This window comes from Sarcophilus harrisii, chromosome 2, assembly GCF_902635505.1.
Source record: "Sarcophilus harrisii chromosome 2, mSarHar1.11, whole genome shotgun sequence".
Taxonomy (NCBI): Eukaryota; Metazoa; Chordata; class Mammalia; order Dasyuromorphia; family Dasyuridae; genus Sarcophilus; species Sarcophilus harrisii.
The window spans coordinates 281,719,814-281,742,948 of record NC_045427.1 but is presented as its reverse complement, the minus strand read 5'-3'; the positions used below and the strand labels follow the sequence as shown (position 1 = coordinate 281,742,948).

At 35.9% G+C, this 23,135-nt stretch overlaps 1 protein-coding gene across 2 annotated transcripts; it reads left to right on the top strand.

Moving 5' to 3' along the window:
* The first annotated feature begins 704 nt into the window (after positions 1-704).
* Positions 705-22,536, top strand: LGMN (legumain). Of its 2 annotated transcripts, none has more exons than XM_003756142.3 (14): positions 705-859; positions 4,823-4,979; positions 7,101-7,198; positions 9,757-9,838; positions 12,155-12,240; positions 13,244-13,319; positions 13,958-14,020; positions 16,090-16,156; positions 16,647-16,765; positions 16,855-16,944; positions 18,599-18,799; positions 20,456-20,626; positions 21,009-21,076; positions 21,919-22,536. In XM_003756142.3, the coding sequence occupies exons 2-14, from the start codon at positions 4,842-4,844 to the stop codon at positions 21,959-21,961; spliced, it is 1,302 nt and encodes a 433-aa protein (XP_003756190.1). In that variant the 5' UTR covers positions 705-859; positions 4,823-4,841; the 3' UTR covers positions 21,962-22,536. The 2 variants fall into 2 exon arrangements, with proteins under 2 accessions (XP_003756190.1, XP_031808161.1); XM_031952301.1 differs by lacking the exon at positions 705-859 and adding an exon at positions 1,033-1,312.
* Positions 22,537-23,135: the final 599 nt, after the last annotated feature.

Genomic DNA, 23,135 nt, shown 5'->3' with positions numbered 1-23,135 from the left:
GACTGAATCCAATGTATAAGTGTAGAAAAAAAAATTACAGGACATTTCTTTGAAGAAGCCTCACTTTTCCAATATATAGAGGACTGAATCCAATGTATAAATATAGAAAAAAAAATTACAGGACATTTCTTTGAAGAAGCCTCATTTTTCAAATATATAGAGGACTGAATCCAATGTATAAGTGTACAAGTCACTTCCCAAATGGTAAACGGTCAAACGATATGGAAATGTTCAGAAGAAGAAACCAAAGTTATCAGGAGTCACCTGAAAAAATGCTCTAAATAAATCACTATTGTTCAGAGGAATACAAATTAAAGTAACTTTGAGATACTACCTCACACCTATCAGATTGGCTAATGTAAAAGAAAAAAAAAAAAGGAACGTTAGAGAGGATGTCATCTTCATCCTTAACTTCCCCATCACTAAGAGTAGTCGGCTTTTCTTTTTCCAACGCACATCATCAAATTGTACCAATTCTACCCAACTCTCCCCACGGTCTCCGGGCTGGCACGCGGCCCACCCAGAACTCTCCAAACACCCCGCGGCACCCTGGGATTTATAGTCTTTAGGCCCAGCTACTCCCACACGCCTCCCTGTCATTGGCTTTCTTAGACCCCGCCCTTTCATCGGGTGTCGCCAATCACCTCCGAGGGGGGGCGTTGGCGGTGGGGTTGGGGGAGGGACCCGGCGCCTCCTTAAAGCCCCACGCTTTGACGGCGGTCCGAGTCCCAGGAGCGCTCAATCAGTGCCGGCAGGAAGTCCGGCGCGCCGCTACGGGACCCGGTTGCGGATTCTCGCCGCGGCGGCCTCTGGTTTTTCTCCGGCGGGGCCGCTGACGGACGCCACGCCCCCTCCGCAGGTAACCAATCTGGTTTTGCGTGGCGTGACTGCAGGCTCTCGGCTCGGCCTCCCTCCCCCCACGCGCGGCTCTCCTGGGGCGGCCCCGGGGATTTTAATCTGTTGCCCTTTGCGTGAGACTTAAGACTCGTCTTCCCCTGGAGAATCCCGGCCCGCAGGATCGTAGTCGGTGGGGAGGGGAGGGGCTTTGGGGCCCGAGATCCTATTTTACAAATAAGGAAACTGAGGCGCGGGGAGAAGAAGCGACTCGCCGAGTCTGGGGTGGCGAGAAGAGCTTGGGTTTCAGCCATAAATAAGCATTTTCTTGCCCGTCCGCGCCTTAAAAACTGTAAAAATCTATCCAAGCACCGGCCTCATCCGCCTTAAAAACAAAAAACAAGTATTTCTCATTCTCCCTTTTAACTGCCCGCATCAAGCGGGTGATGAACCTCCTTTAGCCCCCGCATTGTTGTGGGTAAGTCTTTCAAAGTTTGTTTTTGCAACGTTTTTATAGCTTTCGAATTGGCCTTCCTGCTATCCCATCCCTGTCCACGCTCCTGTCAAAATAACAACAGCTAACGTTTATGTGGCGCCTACTGTGTACCGGCTTTGTGCTCGGCGTTTGACAATGATCTCATTGACTTTTCATAACCTGAGGAATAGGTGCTTTTTATTCCCATTTTACAGATGAGGAAACTGAGGCAAACGGCTGCAGTGGACTTGCCCACAGACACACAGCTCATAAATCCGGATCTTTCAGTTCGGGCTTCCCCGACTCCAGACTCGGGGCTACATCCACTGGTTGCCCATCTTCTATCTTTTTTCCCTTCCCCTTTTCAGAAACTCTTTAAGTGCCTCCACATTGCTACAAAGCTCGTTATTCTAACATAAGCTCCTGTGCACTTTCTATGACTCTCTTCACGGGCTTTTTTTGTTGTTGTTCAGCAAAACTGGAACTGTTCGCTGTTATCTAAACTTGAGACTCATCTCCCACCCCTGAGTTTACCAAGGCCTGAAATCTTATATCACCCTGGCCTTCCTTTGGTGTTTTTGAAATAGCTGCGAGTTGGGTGTCGGTAAAGTAATGTGAAAAACTCTTGCTTTTTTGGAAAAGTGACTCCAGTAGGGAGAAGGGTTCAGATGCCAAGGCTGTTGTAGAAATAACAAGCTGGTTAGGAGAATGCAGGAGTTATCTTGGTTCGGAAAAGATGAAGGAAAGATAACTATTAATCTAAACAAGTTATGATAATTTAATGTTTGCTTGACTTTGCCAATTTAAATGCCATTTCCTCCTAACTTGGGGATTTATAAATTTTAAAAAGTAAATTAAAAGTGGTTTTGAAGAAGCTGGTTAGTATGAAACATTTTTATAGTTAAAGCCTTTGAGTTAAAGAATTTGAAGAAGCTGGTTAGTATGAAACATTTTTATAGTTAAAGCCTTTGAGTTAAAGAATTTGAAGAAGCTGGTTAGTATGAAACATTTTTATAGTTAAAGCCTTTGAGTTAAAGAATTTGAAGAAGCTGGTTAGTATGAAACATTTTTATAGTTAAAGCCTTTGAGTTAAAGAATTTGAAGAAGCTGGTTAGTATGAAACATTTTTATAGTTAAAGCCTTTGAGTTAAAGAATTTGAAGAAGCTGGTTAGTATGAAACATTTTTATAGTTAAAGCCTTTGAGTTAAAGAATTTGAAGAAGCTGGTTAGTATGAAACATTTTTATAGTTAAAGCCTTTGAGTTAAAGAATTTGAAGAAGCTGGTTAGTATGAAACATTTTTATAGTTAAAGCCTTTGAGTTAAAGAATTTGAAGAAGCTGGTTAGTATGAAAACATTTTTATAGTTAAAGCCTTTGAGTTAAAGAATTTGAAGAAGCTGGTTAGTATGAAACATTTTTATAGTTAAAGCCTTTGAGTTAAAGAATTTGAAGAAGCTGGTTAGTATGAAACATTTTTATAGTTAAAGCCTTTGAGCTAAAGAATTCTTTATTCACTTCTCTTTTTTGTACTTGCTTCTAGTTTCTTTTACTGTGCATCCAACTTGAGTCTGCTCTAGAGCTGCTAACTTGCAGTTAAAGTGATCTGAGTTTGATCTGGTAGGGACATTAAATTGTGCAAATGCTAGAGATGAAAGCGGATGTTGGCCGTGGATAACTACTTTTGACCTAAAAATGGAGGGTTTGGGATATGGTTTCTCATTGAATTAAAAAAACAGCACATCCGTAACTTGTTCAGTCTAGAGTAAATCATACTTAACTCCTCCCTAAAGGTTTCCTTTAAATTGGGCTCAGAACCCTTTCATTTCCCACCAGATGAGACTACTGGGTTTAGAATCTACTCTTATAGGTGAAAAATTGGAACAAGAGGTTTGGCAATTGTTAATGCTGTAAAGTTACCCATGTATATATCCTGTAAATAAAAGGCTATTAAATTAAAAAAAAAAAAAAAAGAAAGAAAAAAAAAATAGAATCTACTCTTATCATGTTGTCTCTGGTCATCCTCCGCCTCTTATTTTTCAAATTTATTATCTTAAAAGAGAGGCTTTGGGAGGAGTCTTTTGCTCTGTTCCAAACTTATTGGAGTGCTGATAAGGTGTCAGTATCAAAACAGAAGTAATCTCTTAAAGGTAGTGATAGGAAGAGGAGGAGGAATGATTTCTAGGGAATAAGCTTTTCCCAGCCACCAGCACATAGATTTAGAGAATCACAAAATAACATATTTTAATTTATTTTGTTAAAACATTTTCCACTTAAATTTTTTGGAAACTCATAAATCAGCATTTATTATTTAAGTTCAAGAAGAATTTATGAAGGAGATAGTTGGGGGTGGAGGTGGGAAGACGGGACATTTAGAACGAGAGAGTCAAAGATGAGCCCTAAGGGGGGGGAGGGAAAGGGGAGAGATAAGAATCCAGAGCTTCTCACCTGTATCTGCTCTAGCCTGGGTAGATCTGATTTCTAAACTTTGGGTCAGGGCACATGATGAAGCACACTGTTAGGATAGTTTCAGGGATAGTAATAGGAAATACATTTTAGGTGATCCAATCAAAGATGGGGCTGGGATTCTCCTTGGATCTGAAGCACCCCTTTTATGGAATTGAAAAATAGACGATTCACTTCCAGCCTACACATTTTAGTACTTATGAAACATTCTTGTAGTTAAAACCTTTGAGCTAAAGAATTCTTTATTCATCCTTCCAGTGTGTGGTTTGCTTCTAGTTTCTTTGAATATTATCCAACTTGAGGCTGCCTGCTCTAGGGCAGCTACCGCTCTTCAGTTAAAGTGATGTGATTCAAATAAGGCTGAAGTGCATATTTCTGTTAAAAGTCCTTTAAGTTTCTTCTTATGCTTACTGCAATCTTTGACTTCTAGATACTTTTAATCTAGTCAATTTGTCATATTTTCCAGAACCTTAGTCTTTATTGGTGGCTGTCAGATAGGAGACAATTTTAAAGAACATATCCTTGCCACAGCCCTGAGATGTCCACCTTGGCAGGCTCCCGGGCTTCCTTGGCTCTTTCCAGCACTGCATTTTTTAGGCCTGAGAAGAGAGGAATGAAAAAGGATGAAAGGAATGATGGGGAAAAGAAAGATAAGGGAGAGAGGGAAGGGAAAAAAAGAGGTGAGAATGGCTCCAATTACAATTTTAATCTAAGTCCTAGTGTCAATGAGTTAGAATCTGCCTTACACCCTTGAAGTTGTGGGTCCTGACTTAAAGGTATGATTCAAGTGTTGTAAATTGTAAATGGGACATTATTTCAGAAGTGCTATTGAAAGTTATTTGTTAAATGCAAAATTATTTTCTGGTAGTTTAGTTTGGTAAAGTTTGAGTAAAGTCAGTCGACTGCTGAGCATCAGTCCAAGTGAGTAGGTTGTAATTGTATCAAATGTAGAGTTTGAGATACTTCTCTATTCCATTGAGGTTGGAAAAATACATTTGTTAATTTTTTAACTTTAGTCTTTTTTTTTTTTTTTTTTTCTATCTCTGCAGTCTGAGTCCAAAGGACAGAATGATTTTGAAGGCAATTGTGTTGTTGGCTCTGGTCCTAGGAATTAATACTTTCCCTCTTGAGGATCCTGAGGATGGAGGCAAGCACTGGGTTGTTATTGTTGCAGGTTCATCTGGGTGGACAAATTACAGACACCAGGTAAGAAAAGATTTATCTTGTTTATTACCCTTATTTGGAAAATGAAAATAATCATGAAAATTGGAGTATTAAATGATTAAGCTATTTAAATTTAAATTAAATTTAAAAAAATCTAATATTCTCAGGAATAAAACATTGGTTAGACAAACTATCTGATCTTTCAACCCTCCCAAAATGGAGAAATCATAGGGAGGATGGCATGATTTGACATAAAGAGGATAAGACTCAATTAGGAAATCTAGGGCTAGACTCTTCTCTGGCATTGACTAAAGCAAGCTTCTTTTTTTCTCCTTCATAAAATGAAGTTTAGGTGAACTCTTAAGGTCTCTTCCAAATCTAATGTTATGAGTTCAGATAAATTTTTAGCATGTGTTTCCTAGTAGCTATCTCCCCCATCCCCAACCCACTATTATGATAAAAGTGCAGTTCAGCAAACTAGACTTTAGACTGTAACATAGACCATAACATACTTCATTCCATGAAATTCTTATAGGAACAAAGGCAAGCAACAAGTATCTTGGTTAAATGTTAGACTTCATAAAAATTAATTGCTTGTATGGTAGAGAATTTTTTTTTTTTTTTTTTTTTTTTTAGCACTCAACTCCACATTTGATATTTTGCACAACTCCTTTTAAACATTTAAAATGTCTTATTCATGCTTTAAAAAAAAAATCAAGATGATCTCCTTTCTGGCAAATTACACAAACTTTAAAAACACACAGAGAAAGAAATCGATATACTGGTCCCTCTCTCTCCCCTCCCAACATCGAACTAAACCTGTTTTCTTCAACACCTATAAATCCAACTCTTTCACCATCAATCCGGAAATTACATTTGGTTACCTCATTGATTAGAGTTCTGACGTTCATTAATATTTTTCGCCTTTTACCTTAATTTGGTCATTGTGTTTTCTTGGTTTTGCTTACTTCTCTCAGCTGAGCTATTTGACCTGTTTACCTTTGTTCCCTTTTCAGTAAAAAGGGGATAGATGATAAAGCCTATCTCCTTATGTTTTTGTGAAAATAAAATGAGGTATTTGTAAACTGCTTTGCAAATCTTAAAAGTTCTATAGAAATGCTAGTTATTAGACCATAATCATTCAGACTGGACTTGCTTTTCATCTAAAGATCTATATTAGATCTATGATTTAATAACCATTCAATGCTGGATCTGTCCTGAAAGATCATTGAATTAAGGCTGTACTCACCTTATATAAAAACTTGGAGATACTACACAAGTCCATATTCTTATAATTGATTATTTGGTTTCCTGACCTGAAAAAATCAACAGGTTGTTCTGAAAGATTTCTTAGCCACCTAAAACTAAATTTTAAATCGTTTGAACCTAGGTAGTGTTAGCCTACTATTTGCCCAACAGTATGCCTGATCCTCAAAGCATACAATAGACCTCTGTCACTGTTCAGGTGCGAGTAATATGAGCAAGGAGAGTTCATTTACAAAGATACTACTGGAAGGTGGTGCCTTTCACACCCTTGGATACAGAATTTTTATTGATGCCTTTTGTCTTTACATTTCCCAGTTTATCCTTTTTCCCTTCCCAATCCAGTGAGGTATTCTTTATAATAAAAAAAAAAAAAAAAGTGGATGAATGCAGTTCTGCAACTACACAGTTTCTCTGTGTGACTATGACTGTATGTACATATGTGTGTATAGATACAAGTGCTCTGAATTTAAATTCTTATACAACACATTCCGAAGGTTTTAGCTTTGCACAGTATAAGGTATTGGTTGTAAGCATGTCTCTTGCCTTTTGTAATATTGTATTCCAAGATCTTTTTATATATGTCTTTACCTGTGGTCCCTTGGTGCTTAGGGTGTAGCTTTCTAGATGCTTCTAGTGTTTTTTTAATATCATAAGAGCTGGATTTTATACTATAGTGTTGATGTTGCAACCACAGATGGCCACCTACTTTTTATACCTTGTAAATAACATTCCCCTGCTTCCATGTCTTTTTCCAAAGAAGCCTTTCCTTTTATTGGTGTTCTCCTGAAATTTCTTCATATGCATTTTGTATTTAGTTGAATGTCCCAGAAGTTAATAACTTTTTAAATTTGCTGCTGTAGGAAGTACTGTGAGACTGTACAATTTATTCTTTTCTAGGCTGATGCCTGCCATGCATACCAGATTGTTCACCGAAATGGGATTCCTGATGAACAAATAATTGTCATGATGTATGACGACATTGCAAATAATACAGAGTGAGTAGGATCTTCATAGAACTTGGTAGGAAAAAAAAAAGAAGGGATGTTTTCACACTAATTGTAGAAATGGCATTTAAAATCATTTTGGTTGAGAATTTACAATACATAACATTTCACTTATTCAGATTTTAGCCTTAAAATTCAGGAACATCATAAAAACAGATCCTGAGTTTCCAAACTGATTAACAGAGTTAACACAATTTTTATTTTAGAATAAAATACTCTTAGATGTTTTCTCAATTTAAATCTAATTAGAAACAGAAAAGAGGAGAGAAAGGGTGGCTATTACTAAATTCAGACACAATTTAAAAAATAACTGATAGCCTCCAAATAAAGGAGACCAAAAAAAAACCACTTGAGAAACATACATTTAGAAACACAGTTAGTGTTCAAATAATGAGACCATTAATTGAACAATTTAGCTGGGACCATTTAGTACATGGAAGTCAAACATCTTGAATAGTGTTTGAATTGATGTTCTTAATTTCTCAGCCTTCAAGAAAAGATTAATAAAAACTACATTTTCAGAATTTTTTATCAAAAATATTAAGATGTTTAGGTGCTCATGGATAATTTCAGTACTATGAAAAATTTATTCGTGGCATGTTTTGTTTCTGATGATAAATGGACAACTGTGCACCATGCTGCAACTGTACCCAGTAGAGTATTTTGCTTGGATCTATTCGCTACCTATATAGCTATAAAGAAAGCTTAATGCCTAAAATTTTTTGCAAATATATTAACATATCTATGGCCATTATAATATGTGTGTTTATTGTATATTACATATGTATATGTGTAATATTTCATCATTTTGTTCAAACTATTCATGATATGTTTGTATGTATTTGAATTGGTCTTTGGAAAACAGTCTTGCTGTATTGATGGAACCTTTCTTGAATGATAAGAGCCTGTCAGAACTTCTATTATTAGAGACTTTGGGAAACTCAGGGTTAACCTTCATGAAAAGAGGAAGTCTTATTATTTTTGGCAAAAATAGCATAAGAATCAAAATTTCAGATAACTCAATCTCCACTGCAGACTGTAAATAATATGACCTACTTGTGCATTAAAAAATTGCATGAATATATAATAGGAAAAGGAGGTGGGCTAGTTACATAGGAAAGAGAGGCATATAAAATATCTGAGAGCCATAGTTTATGATTAGTCTGCAGCCCCAAATGAAACTTGGCTAAATTTTCAGATTTTGGTCTGTATCAAACTTCTATTTTATAATAAAGCTAAACAACAACAAAAAAAAACCCTTCGTTTTTGAATAACAAAGAGTCCAAGAGATAATAAGAGGGGAAATGAAGAAGGGATAGAGCTTTATCTAAAATTTTATGTGGCAATGATAATTAAAGCCATTTGCTGCTGGTTTAAAAAAAAATAGACCAGTGGACTAGACTATAGACCAACTAGAAATCGTTTGGTAATCCTGAAAACAAGCCAATTAGGGAAAGGGGTAACCTCTAGATTTAAGAATTGCTAGGGAAACTGAAAAGAAGTTTGCAGAAAAATAGGTTAGTTTAACATTTTATACCATTTATCCAGTTCTGAATAGATACTTGGCATAATATAATATAGCCACATTCTCTAAAATTAGAGGAAAATAGTAGAAATATTTCATGACAGTGTCTGAGAATTCTTAATAGAAGAGTTCACACATGGTAAAAGTAAATAATTTTAATTACTTGAAATTGAAAAGCTAGAGTAAGAATTAATAGTGGAAGACCAAAGTTGCCATTATTAGTCATTTGTATTTGTGACAATGGATGTTCATTTCATTTTCAGTTTTCTCTTCTGTAAATTTAGGGTTTGGGCTAGATGACCTCTAAAGTCTTTTCTAACTTGAATAACTGAACCTATTTTGAGTAAAGTCTATATTTTTTAAATTTAAACTTGCCAGTAGGCATCAATCTTCAAAATTTAAATATAATAGGAACTTCACTTAATAAGCCAGGGCTTACCAGATTGTGCTGGTACATCAAATGGTCCATCAGTTAAGTAATGATCCATATTTAAGAAAAGGAAGTTTACTTATCCTTGACAAAGGAAGGGTATTCAGTCAAGGATATGGTGTTGACTTATTTGTGTGAGACTTCAGTTGATTATGTTGCTTAGAATGGTCAAGCCTTGGGAGACAACTGAGGCTCCTTGGGGTATTTAGGTGTCCAGAAAGCCATTTCAGTAGTCTTAGTCCCCTGAAACCATCAAATTTCATGGATAATTTCACTAACTTTTGGAAAAGAGCTAGCCTAACTCACATGGCTGGAAATCATGTTAAATATATCTCTGACCATATGTTATAACAATATTTGCTATTGCAAAATTAAGTACTTCATATTACTATATTGTATCCTGCTTGTCAAAATTTGGTCTTTTGTTTAAAGGTTGTCTTATCTAAAATGCAGACCCCCCCCACCCCCCTATGGTATTGTCATAAAGAGGTATTAAGACATTTCTTTTAAATTATATTTGGATTCTTTGTTCATTGTTTTATTTACATTATGGATTCTATTCTTAAACCTATTTTCTCACTTAATTTTTTTCAGAAATCCTACAAAAGGTATTATCATCAACAGACCCAATGGTATTGATGTATATGAAGGGGTCCCAAAAGATTATACACAAGAGGTAAGTTTATTTATTCAATCATTGGTTACAGCTAGATGTCTTATTTCTTGTATATTAATAGTTTTCTTTTTTTCATATATATCAAAATATCAAACTAATTTATTGCCAGTATTTACTGTCTTATAGGGACTTACTATCAATAGTACAGACCTTGGGAGCTTAAAATTCTTAGTTCACATTTTAAAGGCCTGTGCTTGATGGTTATACAACTACTGTACTTCTTTTAGAAATTAGGAATAAAATTCTGTTCATATAACTTTGTAACCTTATTCAACTAAACATTGCCGTGTAATTTCTGAATTAATTTGAATGTTTGGCATTTAAATCTATTATGTTTGTCCAGCACAGGTTCTTTTTCCTTTCTCACACCTTTCTCCATATTGGCTATGTGGCCAATTTGTAGAACTAATGTTTATTCAAGCAATACATATCTTTTGACTAAATCTAAGTCAGTCAATCCACTTTGGTGATTCAGAGTCAGATTAGAATGAATTAAGGCATTTGTAGACCAAATTAGCTAAACAGAAATCCAATAATAAAGAAATTGCATGCGCTCCATTCTCATTACAGTGATGATTCTTATGGCATGAGGAGTAATTTCCCTGTAGACTGGCCTCTTTTGACATAGGAATAAATGAATGAAAGCATTTACTCATTGCTTACTATGTGAAAAAAAATTAGACTAAATTCTGGATGTTCAGAAATAATCACAATTATATATATATATAAATATAAAGGTTTTAGCCACAAGTCAGATGGCTCTAGTCTTTTCTCCCTCCCTTCCCCCCATTCCCTTAGACAGCAAGTAATCCAATATAAATTAAACATAATGCAATTCTTCTATAAACATTTCCACATTTATTATGCTGCACAAGAAAAATTGGATTAAAAGGGGGGGGAAAGCAAGCAAATAAAAAGATGAACCCTCAGTTCCCACAGTCCTTTCTCTGGATGCAGATGGCTCTATCACAAAACCATTGGAACAGGCCTGAATCTCAATGTTGGAAAGTCGCATCCATCAGAATTGATCTTTGTATATAATCTTTCCTGTTACTGTGTCTAATGGTCTCCTTGTTCTGCCCATTTCATTCAGCATCAGTTCATGTAAGTCTCTCCAGGTCTCTCTGAAATCATCCTGCTGGTCATTTCTTACAGAACAATAATATTCTATAACATTCATTTACCATAACTTACTCAACCATTCTCCAGCTGATGGGCATCCATTCAGTTTCCAGTTTCTACCCACTACAAAAAGGGCTGCCACAAACATTTTTGCACATGTGGGTCCCTTTTCCTCTTTTGGATTTCTTGGGATCCAGGCCCAGTAGAAACACTGCTGGTTCAAAGGATATGCACAATATGATAGCTTTTTGACCATAGTTCCAAATTGCTCTCCAGAATGTTTGAATCATTCACACCTCCACCAACAATGTATTAGTGTCCCCAATTTTCTACATCCCTTCTAATATTCATCATTATTTTCTCCTGTCATCTTGGGCAATCTGAGAAGTGTATAAAATTGTTACAATTTGCATTTCTCTAACAGTGATTTAGAGCATTTTTTTTTTTTTATGTAACTAGAAATGGCTTTAATTTTTCTGAAAATTGTGACAGTTCGAGTGCAGGGACTAAATGGCAGCTTTTTGGAGGATAGTTTTGGAGAAGAGACTTGAGGAAAGGGGTGCAACAAGGACAATATTGATTCAAATGAGAGGATTTGAACAAGGGTATGTGAGCAAAAAGAAATGGACAGATGGGTGAGGTTTGTGGAGGCAGAAACATTTGTCTCCACAATTCTTTGAAATGTGGGATGAAAGAAAAACATAAGAGGATGATGCCATGAGTAACTTGAGGAGGGTATTACCCTCGGTAATAGTAGGGAAATTCAGAGAGGGTCAAGTTTAGAGGAAGAGAGAATCAAGTCTCTCCAGTATAGTTTGAAATGCTTTGGGGAGGTTATAATCAGGATGTTTAGGGCACTGATAATGCATAATGGTGGTCTGGAGAGAGGATACTATAGGTCAGGGAATCGTCTGTTAGATGAAATAACTGAACCTGAGGAAACAGATTCTTCAGTGAGAAAAAAGAAGGTGGCAAGTGCACCACTTTACAAGAACAGGACTTGAAAGCAAAGATAAGGAAGCTGGCTAGTGGGAGAATGTGGCCGCATTGGATACTGTTCTCACCATCCCCCATTTCTGGGAGTATCAGATGTGGCCTTTCCATGGGGATCAGTTCAGCACCTTTTGTAGGGCCACAGGCAGTAAAAACATTTACCTTTGACTCAGAATGATATTTGCATCTCTTTTTACCCAGAATGTCACTCCAGAAAACTTCCTTGCAGTATTGAAAGGGGATGCTGAAGCGGTGAAGGATAAAGGATCAGGGAAGGTTTTGAAAAGGTAATGATTGTTTTATGGAAATCAACGAGCATTTATTAATTAAAAACTAAGTTCTTGTCTTAAGAGAGCTATACCTGCCTCATCTGTAAAATGGGGACACACATTGGGGAAAGAAATGACAAACTATACCAGTATCTTTGCCAACCCCATGGAAACGTGGAGTCATATAGAGTTGGGCACAACTGAACAAAATGTACATGGAGGCAGAGATTTTAAAACATGTAGGCTCTTTTGACATAGTAAGTATATCTCATCACATCTGAATACTCCCAGGTGTGCAGATTGAATCCCAAATATACTGGTCTTGATCATCTTTTCTTCATATCGTCCTCTAGCTCCTGTATAGGAGATCCACTTGATTGATGACAGAACAAGCCACTGGTGCCATGATTTTGATGGTGTCATTAGTTAAATCAGCATAGATTTAATATTCTTTTCTGGGTGTCTTAAATCCTTTGCCCTCAACATGTGTATTCAGGTCACTTGGGTCACAGAGTTGTTCTTATGGCTTGTAACTTCACCCACTGCCCTGGAATCTTGTTAATCATTGTAAAAGATTCTTTCTGCCCTAATTTGGTGGCTTTGGCTGACCAGCCATTGACCCCTTTTCTTGGCAAATGTCAGCTTCGCTAATAAGGTGCGTAACTTTACTGTCTTTGCCCTCCTCACTCTTCAGGTTAGCCTTATTCCAGTTGGTACCAAGGCACTTACTAAATGTTTCTTGAATGAGTCTTCTGCTGTATGTGTGCTATGATCTTTGCCATTATATATTTCATTCCCTGACTCTTATTCCAAACTTTTGAATTAGAAGAAAAACTATCTTATCATTCAGAATAGCACCTATATGAAGGAAGAAACTGAGCTGGCTATGGCTTTATTGTTGCTATATTTTAACTGTTTTCTTTATGAAGTTAACTTTAAAAGGGAAGGGAAAAATATTTCAGGACGTCATAATTTAGTGCTTTAGCCAACTTTTATAAGAAGGGCTGATTTCTTTTGACAGTGGTCCCAAGGATCATGTGTTTGTTTACTTCACCGATCATGGAAGTCCTGGACTCTTGGCTTTTCCTGATGATGATGTAAGTTTTTCAAAGTCTTTTAAAGAATCACTCAGGGTGGCATTCAGATTAAATGGATAAAAAGATCTTTCCCTCTTTCCTCATTCATCTTAGGGAATATCTTATTCCAGTAGAAAGAAGAATAGAATGATGTCCAAGAAAGGAGTATAATTGGGGGCAAATTTATAAAAAGTTCTCTCCTTTACATGGTAAAAACAAATGAAGTAGGAACTGTGATTTATTGGTTTAAGAAACTGCTGGTGAACAAATTTCCATTATCTAAACCAAGATCAAACTGAAAGTGTTTCAGAGTTATTTGGGGCATCAGTGAGTAAAGGGGCTTGTTGAAGGACACACACAGCCAGGAAAGAGACCATGTTAGACCCAGTTCTCCTAGAGAGAGTCAAACTTAGCCTCTCTATAAACATTTTGCTCCCTTTGTTTTTTTCTCTATCTTAAACAAATGAGGTTGCCTGCAACCTCATCTTAAAATCATGATATCAGTGTTACTCATTCTGTGGTTCTGTGATGTTTAAAAATATTTCTTTGCTGAAATAATTTAGACTTGCTACTAGCAAATTGTGTTGTATTGATGTTATATAAACAGTAGTTTGTTATTCTAACCTATTGAACTGAATTATGTAATATTTGTCTTTCAGCTTCATGCAAAGGATTTGAGTGAGACTATCCATTATATGCACCAGAATAAAAAATACAAAAAGGTAAATTCATTGTTGACAGAAAATTTTTTGTGGAGTGGGTTGTAAGAATAAGGGAGTGAGTAGGAGTACTGGAAGTGATAGAAAAATATATAGCTAAATCCTGTTGAACACATGATGGACATTTTACATTTCCAAGGCAGGTTTACATTGATACTGGTCAAACCAAATTAAACTCATAGTATGTATAAAGGGAGATACATTGTGTAAGGAAAAAAATAAGTTTAACAAAATTCCTGTTCCATAGTAGTTTTTTTTAAATCTAGTATTCACGTATTCATGATTTCTGTTGTAAAATAGAAAATTGAAAGGAATTATGAGAGTTCAGAGCCAAAGGTGTGTGTAGAGGTTTCTAGAGGCTTCCTGGAAGAGATTAGAAACATTTGAATTGGATTGTGAAGGATGCTTAGAATTTCATTATGTTGAGATGGCTGGGGAAAAAGCAATAAAAGGAGAGAAAAAAAGAGAATGGGGAAATGGGAATACCTCCATTGGAACTCATTCACTTATAAAGCCCCTTGAATGCCAGGCTGGGAATTAGGCTGCTGAAGTTTTTTGAGCAGTAGTGTCCTATGATTAAAGCTTTGCATGTAAAAAGTTGAATCTTTGAGTTTGGTTTTGCTGAAAATGCTTTTTTTCCCTGTGGTTTCCTGGGTAGAGGAGGGATTGAAATGGATAAATGAAAAAGCATTTATTCAGCATTTTTACTATACCAAATATTGTGATAAACCAGGGGGGGAAAGAGGTAGGGTGCAAATACATGGGCAAAGACAGCCCACGACCTTTGAGCGTAACATTATAATGGTTGAGAACAAAACTTGTAGACTAGTGGTAATTGGGGAGGGGTAGTGATTTGGTCCAGAAAAGTCACCTGATTGGTGTTTTTGTGGGTCATAAGGAGTGTGTTGACACACTTCATCTAGATACAGTGACCACGTCAGTGCAATTTGTAGTTCTAGAACTCCAGATGGGCCAGAGAAAATGATTGCTCTTGGAGAGTGGACCTTGTTTCACACATGGACCTGTGTGAGCAAGGGAGTAATTGGCAAGAATATGAAATGAAGATGTTGTAAATAAATTTTAAAAATATATACTAAGCTAGTTTGGATCTTTTAAAAAATATTTGTTTTGTTTTGTTTGTTTTTGTTTCATGTTAAGTTCCCAACTGTCTCCCTCCCTTTAACCTATTATACTATTTTTATTTATCAGTTCTTTGGAGGTGCATAGCATCTTTCTTTATAAATCCTTTGTAGTTGATAGGATTATAGAAATTGTTCAGTTTCTCCTTGAATAGTATTGTACCTACTTTATATGGTCTCCTGGTTTTGCTTATTTCATTTTCTATCAGTTCATCTTAAGTCCATGTTTTTCTAAAATCAATCAGATCATCATTTCTTACAGCATACTAGTATTTCACCTTATTTAGCTATTCCCCAATTGAAGGGCATCCCTTCTTTTTCTAGTTCTTATCACCACAAAGAGCTGTCATATTTTAGAACATGTAGGTTCTTTTCCTTTTTTCCTTGATTACCCTGTGAAATAGACTTAATAGTGCAATTGCTGCATCAGAGGCTATACAGTTTTATATGTGTATGTTACATATATATTTATAGTTTCCCCTTCTATCTAAGCCAGTCTGTGAAATATCTCTTAAGATTTAATATGCATTTCTCTAATCATTAATTATTTAGAACATATCTCCTTTTATATCAAAATATTAAGAGATCTTTTGGTAACCTAGGCATAATTTACTATTTCGATTTCAATAAAGTGACCGTTTTTAAAAATGTTCATGCTTTGATAAATCAACACTTGATTTCCTTCCTTGGTCATTCTTTGAGAATTAAGGCACAGTTGTAATTTTCTACTAATGTAGTTTCATTTTTCAAGAAAAACCCTAAAATTTTTTCTGCTCTTATCCCCAACTGTTTACTATGAAGTAGTGCTACATGTTTTAAATGGATTCGCTCTAAATTGACTGCTTTTTAAGTTTTCCTTTTAATGAAAGTACATAAATATCTAGTTAGCAATTGAGATTTCTCTAAGTAAGAATTCATTATTTTGTTTTGTAGATGGTATTTTATATCGAAGCATGTGAATCTGGCTCAATTATGGAACACCTGCCTGATGATATTGATGGTAATTATTATGAAAACTTTAACTAATTTTAGATTTTATTTAAGTTTAATTGGCTTTCATAGTTTTCTTTATATACATTGACATGTCATTTATTTTTCTTTTCAACAGAGAGATGGGAGGGAAAGGAAATAGATTTTTTTCTATTTAAAAAAAAAACATTGTCACTCTGCACAAGCCCTTTAAGGTGTGGGTATAAATTTTTCCCTAGTTAATTAAGGAAATGCAGACTTGAAGGATAAAGATTTGGTCAAGGTCACATAGTCCATATGGAAACTCCCCACACTTTTGAGCTCTTGGGATATTCTCTTCAGAAAGCATTGCTGTTCCATCTTTGAATATAGAGTAGTTCAATGATTTATCAAAAAATATTTTACTGCATAAATAGTAGTTATTCAAGAAATCTCTTGAGATTATAATTTTGATATTTTGTTCCCCAAGTGTTTCCAATGGCAAAGATGAACCATGCATAAAAAAATTTAATTTTTTGTAGTTTACGCAACTACTGCTGCCAATCCTTTCGAGTCTTCTTATGCCTGTTACTATGATGACCTGAGAGAAACTTTCCTGGGTGATTGGTATAGTGTCAACTGGATGGAAGATTCAGATGTGGTAAGTTATTGACCTGAATCAAGTAGTTCATCCAAATATTTAGAATTATATTTAGATATTAAGAAATTAATTTTCTCTTCTTGTTGTAGGAAGATTTGACAAAAGAGACTCTGCATTACCAATTTCAGTTAGTGAAAAAGAACACCAATACCAGTCATGTCATGCAGTATGGAAACAAGGTAGAACTGGCATCATTAATTTAATTTAATTTTTTTGGCAAACCCATCTCTGGATCCCTTTTCCTTTCTATCATTTCCCTTTCCAAAGAAAAAATTGGAGTTAAGGAGCAAGAAGAGAAAGAAAAGCAAAGCTTCTATCAGGAAGTGCCTAACATGCCTAACTCTGACTCATTGTATTAGTTCTTCAGGCTTTTCTCTTTGTTGTTTTGCAAATTGTTAGCTTTGCTGACTATTTTTGCTTTGATTCTGTACAAGACCTGAGCTTTCTCTGAAACTTGCCGTTTTTTTTATAAAGCCACTTACAGTCATATACCATAATTTGTTTATCCTGTCCCTTATGGACCATAGTTTCTAGTTCTTTGTTATCTATAACCCAATAGTTTCCAGTTCCTTCCAGTATAAAAAATAAAGGAGGCTCTTTAAATATTTGCACACAGATGTTCTTTTTAAAATCTTAAGAATTTAAGAACCTGCGGTAGGAGAGTGGTTCCAGGTTGCTTTCCAGAACACCATGAACTTTTTGTTCCACCCTTTGTTAGTACTGCTCCTAGTGCCACTTAATATCCCCCTTCTATGGAATAGTTGCCCATTCCTTAAGGTGTTCTTTGCTAATCTCCTGATCAACAATCACTTTCCTGTCCATGTACACCACATTTTCTCCTCTCCTCTCCTCTCCCCTCCCCAGCCTTTGTCCTCACATTTTGTTTTCTCTTTGGTGCTTACATATAATTGTGAATTAGGATTATGTCTGTGTCATAACTCCCAACTAGACTGTAAGCTCTAGAAATATATGAAGTGATTCATATATTTTTTTACCCACTGTACCCCTATGAGTCATCTGCTCATGTCACACTGGAGAAACTGACTCAAGTGGCACATGTCTAAGCCACATTGTTTTAGTGGTCAGTAATAATTCCAGTACCCAGACTTTTACTTGGTAGATTTGAACTTTTTGGATGTTGTGTGTCTAAGGAAGCTTCTTTGCAACTTAGTTCTTCATTTCTGAAATGGAGATAATTGTTCTTGTACTACCAACTTCCTGAAGTTGTTATATGAAAAGCATTTTGTAAAAAATTAAGTGCAATAGATACATATACACTCATACATATATAACCTGTTATTTCACCATTTTCCACCATGAAATTTAATGAAAATTGGTATAGACCTGGCATGGCTCTGAAGGAGTGAGCAAAAAAGGAGGGACAGGATGGCAGGTATAAATATGAATGGTCATCCAGGGGCTCATCATAAGGGTATGAATACCTAAAGGACAATTATAGAAATGGCAAAGTCTATCTCTTGGGAAGAATTTCAAGAGTTCATGCTGGGTTTTACAGTAGGATCAATAGTTTCCCTTTCATTCCCTTATATGAAGAGCAATTGCTTTCCTCCCCTTAATTCTTTGAAACATGCCAGGAACAGTAGTTTGCCATTTTTAGAGCTTAAAATTGCTCACACATTTTAACTTAAATATTAAACTTATGTTTCTGTCTCCATTTGAAGGATGATTGCTTGTTTTTGAGGACTATGATCGACCTGGGTTTCCCAAATGTAGGGTGAATTGGAAAGTTACTTCTAAAGAGGCTGGGTTCAGGCTAGAAATGGGATATGGCTGCTATTCTAAGGAAAAGTGATTCGATTTCTTTTTGTGCAGACGATCTCCCACATGAAAGTGATGCAGTTTCAGGGAATGAACCACCAATCTAGTTCTCCCATCTCTCTGCCACCTGTGAAACACTATGACCTCACTCCAAGTCCTGATGTGCCTATTACAATCCTGAAAAGGAAATTAATGGCCACTAATGATGCAATTGAATCTAAGGAAATTGTTGATAAGTTGCACACACATCTACAGGTAAGCACATGTAAGCTTTTCAAGTGCCTTTTCTAAGATATCTCTGGTCAGAACATCTGTAAATACCTACAACTTCAATCTCATTTTGAGAAGTGTCATATTTGGTACTTTTTAATTGAATGGCTTAGTGAGAAGTGGCTGGCTACAATTTTGCTAAGTAGATTGAGTTTAAACACTTGGTAGGAGTGGGTAGGAGTACAGAAAAGAAGCTAGAAGTTTTCCATAATCCTTCAATGTGTCCAGTACAGCAAGGATACTTTATTGTGTAGCTGATTCACATTTTTTGCATAGCACTAATTGATTTGCTTTTCTCTCATTTATTGGTTGATTAGTGTTTAACCATAGTTAGGTTTTTCATTTTAAATTTCTTTGGAAGAAATCTGATCTTCTCAAGAATTGCCAATAAGCATCCAAGCCTTTCCTTACCCTTCAAACTAAAAATGAGTAGTTGCTTAGGAGCACTAGATTAGTTTTCACTAGCTCACCAATACCAACAGAATTAACAAAATAACTTTTCAAATTTGACTTTGTTGCTAAAAGAGTCCCAAGAGAGAGACTTTTGTGAATGTTGGATGATGGAGTTTGCTATGCTTTTAAAAAACATATACTAACCCACACACCATCAACTTCATGATAAATAATGCATTTAAAGTGGGGAAAAAGCCTGAAATGCCTTCCCAATTTTTAAGAATATAATTGTGATTTTAGGATTGGATTTTATCATTATGTTTTGTTTGAATGCTTTTTTCCTCCCCAAATGGAGTGACTTGATTTTTACCCTCTTGAAGTGTGGATAACTCCTCATCCTCAGTTTTCATAGGTACACTGGTATTTATCTTCGTTGCAACTAAAGAAATGCCATCTTGCTAGGAGCTTATTTTATATAAATACAGTTCCTATGGTTTGTTTGGGTTCTTGTTCAACACTGAAACTGAAATCCAGACAATTTAAAGATGCAGCATAGGAAATAGAATATCAGAAAGGAGAATTAAGCTATGTGAGTTGTTCATGCCCTAACTTTAGTAAGGCCTTTTCCTTATTTATGACTTTATTTTCATTTGCTAAAATAAGAAGGAATCTCAAGTTGCCAATTCAAAACATTGTCTGTCTCTTTTCCCTGAGCAATTTCATTTGATAGTTGCCTTCTCTGTCCAAAAAAGAAGTTAGTTACAGGGGGCAGTGGGTGGCACAGTGGATAGAGCACCAGCCCTGAAGTCAGGACTTGAGTTCAAATGTGATCTCAGATACATAACACTTCATAGCTGTGTGATCCTGGGCAAGTCACAACCCCAATTGCCTCAGCAAAACAAAACAAACAAAAAATAGAAGTTATCCTATTAGTGCATTACTTTAGAGTGGACTGCTTTACGATAGACTCTAGACATTTCTGGAGGATAAAGCAAAACCAGTTTGTACTTAGCTTATTTAGAGTTTGTACATTTTTATTATGCTGACAGATAAAACAGTTTTTCCTCAAGATTCTATAAGTATGTCAGAATCCTTGAACATTGCTTCAATTCTGTTCTTGAAGTCATCTATTTAATACCTGTTTCTCTTGATATATATATTGGGCTCTGTTAAAAAAAAAAATGACAAACTTATATTCTAAGGGTCTCTTAGTAAGGCTGTATCCTACAAATGACAATTTCTTCACAGGTTAGAACCATTATTCAGAAGACTGTGCAAAAAATTGCATCAGTAGTGACTGCATCTGATGATCACACTGAGAAAATGCTCTCTAAGAGATGGACACTCAGAGCCCATGATTGCTACAAAGCAGCTGTGACTCATTTCAGGACCCGCTGTTTTAACTGGCATTCCCCCTTGGTAAGTCCCATTTAAGATGTTCAAATCAAGTCAATTCAATAAGTATGGAATCTGGAAGATTCAGCCTATTAAAAATGTGGAATGTTTTTATTTTGTTTTTTTAACTTGAGGAAAAGAACATGTCAGGAGGGGAAAAGAAAGCTTTGTAAAGAGCTTTATATTGATTGGACTGTGAAATAGTGACATTGTTTTCCAACTACTACCCTCATTCAGTTTTGTGTCTGATAGTCATTTGCAATAGAAGGTAGATGTGCCATAATATTACTTTAGATAAACATGATTATTCAATGAAATGTTGATTCGTTACATAGTTAAGAACTAGTCTGTATATAAAATAATTCTGAATCTTGCTTTTTAAAAAGAAAACTCTGCTTTATTTCAGTATGAGTATGCTCTTCGACACTTATATGTGTTTGTCAATCTTTGTGAAGGAGGTCATCAACTTGACAGGTAAATATATTTATTTGGAAGAATAATATCAATTAATGGCTTCCTCACTAGGAAGAAATCTTTGGGTAATTGGCTGAGAATTAATAAAGTTAGCTAGAAGAATTTACATCATTCACTGCATCCCTGTGCTGTTTTGTGGCAGGGAAGTGATCTCGAGTTTATGAAAGTTGTGCCAGCAGAGCTTAAGCTCTGCCATTTTTTGTTATGTGTACTTCAAGTTGCTAGGGTTGTAATTATAGATCACAAGGGTGACTGCTTGCCCTTGTTCTCTCAGAATCAACCTGGTGCAGAAAGGTTCCTTAGTAGAATGAATTTACTTATTTTTGGGACATCAACTGTTTTAAGTCTTTCCAGGTTTTTCTGAAAACATCCTGCTTGTCATTTCTTAGCAGTATTCCATTACAATCATCCTCAGTTTTCAATTCTACTGCCACAAAAAAGTTGTTAGACATTTTTGTACATGTAGGCCTTTTTCCTTTTAGTTTGGACCTGATGATATTGAGACAAGGGATATTCATAGTTTTAGTTTCATATCATTCTCCAGAGTGATTGGAGTGTGCCATAGCAACTCTTGAAGATTATTGGTTAAATTGTGGAGAGGTGACCATATGTATTAGTGGATAAAACACTATTGCAACACATTTATTTTTTGTAGCTAAGAAAAATGAAGTTACAGAAGGGTTTAATTGACACATTTGGGCACATAGTAAGGCAGTGACGAGAGACAAATTAGGACTTGGGTCTCTTGGTTAGTTCTTTTTTTAATCCATTTTCCATCTCAAGAGTGGGGGTTGAAAAGGGAAAAAGTTGATATGCTGTATTTATATTTTTATCTCTTATAGCATAAAGCAGGCCATGGACAAAGTGTGCTTGGGCTACTACTAAAGTCTGCCTTCCCAGTGATTTCCAAGAACAAATGTGAAATTTATATTGATGGAAGACTGCGACTACAGCTTTATAGCAGAAAAGAGGCTGACATGTTTGTATTCTTATGAATGCTGCTAAACTGTTCAGAAGGTTTGCCCATGGGCTTTTCTCCAGCAAGCTTCCCAAAGAAAGCTTCTGTTACTTACCTTCTCCCTCTTTTCCCTCACTCTCTCAGTTTTATGAGTTCTTGCTGAAAATGTTATCAGTTTTGATGACCAGAGCATTGTATTGGTTGAAATATTTCTGATCTTTACATGTAAAATTTTCCCATTTTGAAACCAATAGCTTAACAGGGAGAGTTTACTTTGTTCCTTTAATAGTAACTTCAGTATACTTGACATGTGTAATGACTTTTGCTGAAGTTCAACAAACTGTAATAAGACTTGTACTTAGGGAAATTGTAAACATGGACTAGCAAGTTATTTTTTAGAAAATTTACTTCGTGATCATGTTTCTCCAAGATTAATGTGTAAATGTGTTGAGTATATTATGATTTCAGTGCCTATAAATAAAGATTTATAATTTGTTACTTCTTTTTTTATACTTTTTTTTAATACTTTATCCTTGTGAGCAGGCACTCCTTAATCCTCTAACTCTGCTTTCCATCTCTTCCTACCACTTTCTGTGTACTTTATATTCCAGTCATGTTAGACCAAGCCTAGTATTTGCCTTTGTTCTGGACTTAGATAGATCCCTCCCTTTGTGGGCCAGAGTCCCTTTCTTCAAGGAGTGGTGAGGTGTCTTCCCTTGCCTAGCAGGGAATCTTTCCTTCCTAAAAGGTGGTAGCATTTTGCTTGTATCTTTTGCATTTCTCTCACTTTCAAGTTCTCTTATTGCCTCTTCCAGGGAGTTGAAGCTTCTTGATTTCAGGAACTTTGATTTTTTTTTTTCTTTTTAATACCTAACCCTTTCAGTAGCCCAGTAGATAAGAGTGCCAGGCCTTGAGTCAGGGAGACTTATCTTTCCCGAGTTCAAATCTGACCTCAGACACTTATTAGCTGTGTGATCCTGGACAAATCACTTTATCCCATTTACTTCAATTTCCTCATCTGTAAAATGAGCGGAAGAAGCAAATGACAGACCCCTCCAGCATATTTGCTAAGAAAACTATAAATGGGCTTACAAAAAGCTG

What these genes read in the sequence shown, in the direction of transcription:
- LGMN (XM_003756142.3), top strand. Translation starts at nt 4,842, where the DNA reads ATGATTTTGAAGGCAATTGTGTTGTTGGCTCTGGTCCTAGGAATTAAT. An exon ending in CCTGCCTGATGATATTGATG is followed by an intron (nt 16,157 to 16,646) that starts GTAATTATTATG and finishes AATTTTTTGTAG; the next exon opens with TTTACGCAACTACTGCTGCC. An exon ending in TCATGCAGTATGGAAACAAG is followed by an intron (nt 16,945 to 18,598) that starts GTAGAACTGGCA and finishes CTTTTTGTGCAG; the next exon opens with ACGATCTCCCACATGAAAGT.